The 3,120-nt window shown below is 59.1% G+C and overlaps 1 protein-coding gene across 1 annotated transcript in view; it reads left to right on the top strand.

Moving 5' to 3' along the window:
* The window catches only part of GUSB (glucuronidase beta), a 15,917-nt gene that overhangs the window by 8,458 nt on the left and 4,339 nt on the right, over positions 1 to 3,120 (top strand). Inside the window, exon 10 of the mRNA XM_029945714.1 lies at positions 1,038 to 1,220. Coding sequence (XP_029801574.1) covers positions 1,038 to 1,220 — 183 coding nt within the window. The remainder of the gene's footprint in view (positions 1 to 1,037; positions 1,221 to 3,120) is intronic.

The raw sequence follows: 3,120 nt of genomic DNA, 5'->3' as shown, positions 1-3,120 counted from the left end.
TAGTCGTGATACCAAGAGTAGTAACTATTCACGCAGATGACGTCCACGTACGGCGCCTAGGACGAGAGCGTCGAACTTGTTCACAAACCAGGAGACTGTAAAGGAGCCCTAGGCTCACAGACTCCGGGGGCTCTTCCAGCAGAGGCGGCAACAGGAAGGTGCAGAAAATGATCTAGGCGCTCCCACACGTAGCAGCCCTAAAGGGACCTGCCTAAGGCAGGCCTATAATCCTGGGCTGACGCTCTGGACCCGGCTGCAGGCTGGGCTCTGGAGACACTGGGCGGCACAGCAGACGCCCCGAGCCGGCCACCAGGGCGGCGGCACTACCGTCACTGGTCTTCCCTTACCTGGGACATGTTCCCAACGGAAGGACAGAGGCGTTTTTTCTCCCCACAAAGGTCTTGGTGACCCAGGTCGCTCATGAGCTGGTGCTGGGGCCACAAGGTGGCTGAAAACGTCCCTCCTAGGAGGGCAGCAGACGATGGGCAGGACCACCTTGTGTCTACACAGTGCGGTGCTCAGGACGGAGCAGCAAGGACTAGGCAGCCAACTGTCCGGCCTCTCCTACCACCGGAACAACACATGCCAGTCTCAAAAGCCTGCCCCGGGGCTGATGCAGCCCGACTTTCCCAAGTGACTGAGCCCCTTTCCAAAGTGTGGCAGCAGGCAGGAAGAGGGAGCTGGCAAAGGGTCCGTGGGTGCCAACCCTGCGGCCCAGGCTTTGCCATCGCCGCCACAGAAGACCAGAACGAGGAGATGCCACTTGGGCTCCGAGGACGGCCACGCCTGCCCATGCCACACGAGTGTTTGGCCACAGTCTGTATGCTTCTTTGAAGGGGGTGTTCAAGAGATGGCCAGGGAAACACCAGGGCTACAAACCTTTGGTCATTCGTGTTCAAATGAGGGTTCCCAGTTCATTGTGCACATTGCATTTTCTTCTTTCTGCAGATGTTTTCTCTTTCTGTAGCGCTATCCTCTTAAGAACTGGCCTTGGGGTCTCTGGTGGGGACACATTCTCTTGCTGCCACGTTCCACAGCCTCAGTGCAACAGCGCGCGCAGCTTCCCAGGGGCCGCTGCGCCAGGGGGTGGGGAGGGACGCGTGTGGTCCAGCAGCCGAGTGAGCCAGTCTGACCTTTTGATTCCGGTCTGTGGTTCCGTTTTAAAAGCTCAGATTGCCAGCCTGGACTTACTGGACCAGAATTCCAGAATCCAGGCACCCGTACTTTCACAGAGCTTTCCTGGGCGGTCCCGACGCCCAGCTGGGTTTGAGACACACTGGGCAGTGACAACTTGAAGCTCCCTTAAGCCTGTGCCGCTTTGCAAGCATATTAAACCGCGGAGCGTCGCACCGTGGCTCTGACCCGAGAAGGCAGGACGCCTCCCTTGCCCAGCCTCCTTGGGTTGAGAAGCCACAGTGCCGGGCAAACGAGCAGCTAGTTATCTTTAACCTGAAGACCATCCAGGGACGCGTTTGGACCGGCCGCTCGGGGCTCCTCCCAGCAGCCTGTGTTAGCAAGCGTCAGGGCAAGGCGAGAGAAACAGGCGGGAGGAGAAGTGGCACGGGGACCCCCAGGCTCACCCCCAGGTCTGCTTCATAGTTGGAGTTGGTCACAAAGGTCACGGGCCGGGAGGGGTCCAAGGCTTTGGTGTGAGCAATCAGCGTCCTGTCCACAGAGGGCAGAAGACACAGGCTTGTCAGTCCGGGAAGGGCCCTCATACAGCCCCTTCCGGCTCCCCCTCGGTCTCCCTCCCCTTCCCCCTCCATCCTGTCTTATAGCCAAAACTAAAGACAAAACCCCTGCCCCCCTCCTGCCCTTGAAGACTCCTTTAGGTAGGCAAGCGTGGTCTTCCAGCCTTAGATCATGTTCCTCGGCACCTTCTCATTCCCCAAACCCCACCCCTGCAGAGGGAAGGCCACCCTCACAGCTGGGGGCCTTGGGCAGGGTGCTGCCTGAAGCTGGGTTCTGAATCTCTGGAAAAAGCTCTCGAAAACAGGACCGGGTGGGGCGTGGACCAAGATGGAGGTTTTTAAAACAAGTGAGTAGGGGTGTGTGCAAGGAGATGGGCAGGGCGCGCACTGAAGACTGGACCGAGAGCAGGGGGAGCAGACGACTGCAGGGGGAAGTAATACGCTGCCATTACAAGCTGGAGGTGCAGGGCCCTGGGGGACAACAGCAGGGCACTGAACGGACACTGGCGAGTCACCCCCACACTCAGAAGAAACAGCATTTCGTCTCACCCACCAAGGAGGGGCTGCAGGAAGGGGCTCCCAACAGATGGCCCAGCCTGTGGACCTGTCACGGGCCACCTCAGCGCAGGTCACTCCGTTCACTGGTCAAGCCTGCTCCCCGTCCCCACAGCCGGCTTCCTTCTCTGTGACCCTCTCCCCACGCTGCTCTGCTCATACGAGGGCTGCGGTTTCCTCAAGCCACAGCGGCACCCCTCACCTCGAGCCCCAAAGCTACACTCTGAAACAAGCTGTGTGTCTCCGGGAAGCTCTGAAGCCTCGCTGAGCTCCTCACGCCCAGTCAGCTCCAGCCATTCCCTGGCCACCGCCCTGCTGCCCCAACAATCACACGTCACCCTCTCCCCACCTCCCAGAAAAGGGTGTAGAAACCTCAGGCACCCATTCCTGGACACCTGCGCTTTCTGCCCCACACTAGACTTCTGTCCCCCAGCCCTGGCTCACATACGCCTATGCCCCCAAGGCTCCGGGCTGCACGCTCACAACTGTCCTTTGCCCATTGGGGCTACTGCCCAGAGCCGCCATCTTGTCCCCACGGCTCAGCTCATAGCACTCCGCCACACTGGATGCTGCTCCTACGGCCAAGTGAAGGGATCCCCTCTGTGGGCCAAGTTACAACTGCAGGATTGTCAGACAAGGAACCAAGAACCGCCCCCCGCCCTGAGGCAGTAAACCCCCCCACTGCTGGGGACCACCCCTAGGTGTGGTTTCTGTCCACTGCAATGCCAGGGCGGGAGCCTACTGGCATTGAGTGAATGGGACATGAACTTTAGATGGACTGATCCTGTCCAATAATGTAACTTAGAATATGCAGGTCACTGAAATACCCATTTATAATTATGTTTCCCAAGAATCCAGTTTCACCGCCTACCTC

Source organism: Suricata suricatta, chromosome 8, assembly GCF_006229205.1.
Source record: "Suricata suricatta isolate VVHF042 chromosome 8, meerkat_22Aug2017_6uvM2_HiC, whole genome shotgun sequence".
NCBI lineage: Eukaryota > Metazoa > Chordata > Mammalia > Carnivora > Herpestidae > Suricata > Suricata suricatta.
The sequence above is the reverse complement of the archived record's forward strand: the minus strand, read 5'-3'. Positions and strand labels throughout refer to the sequence as shown.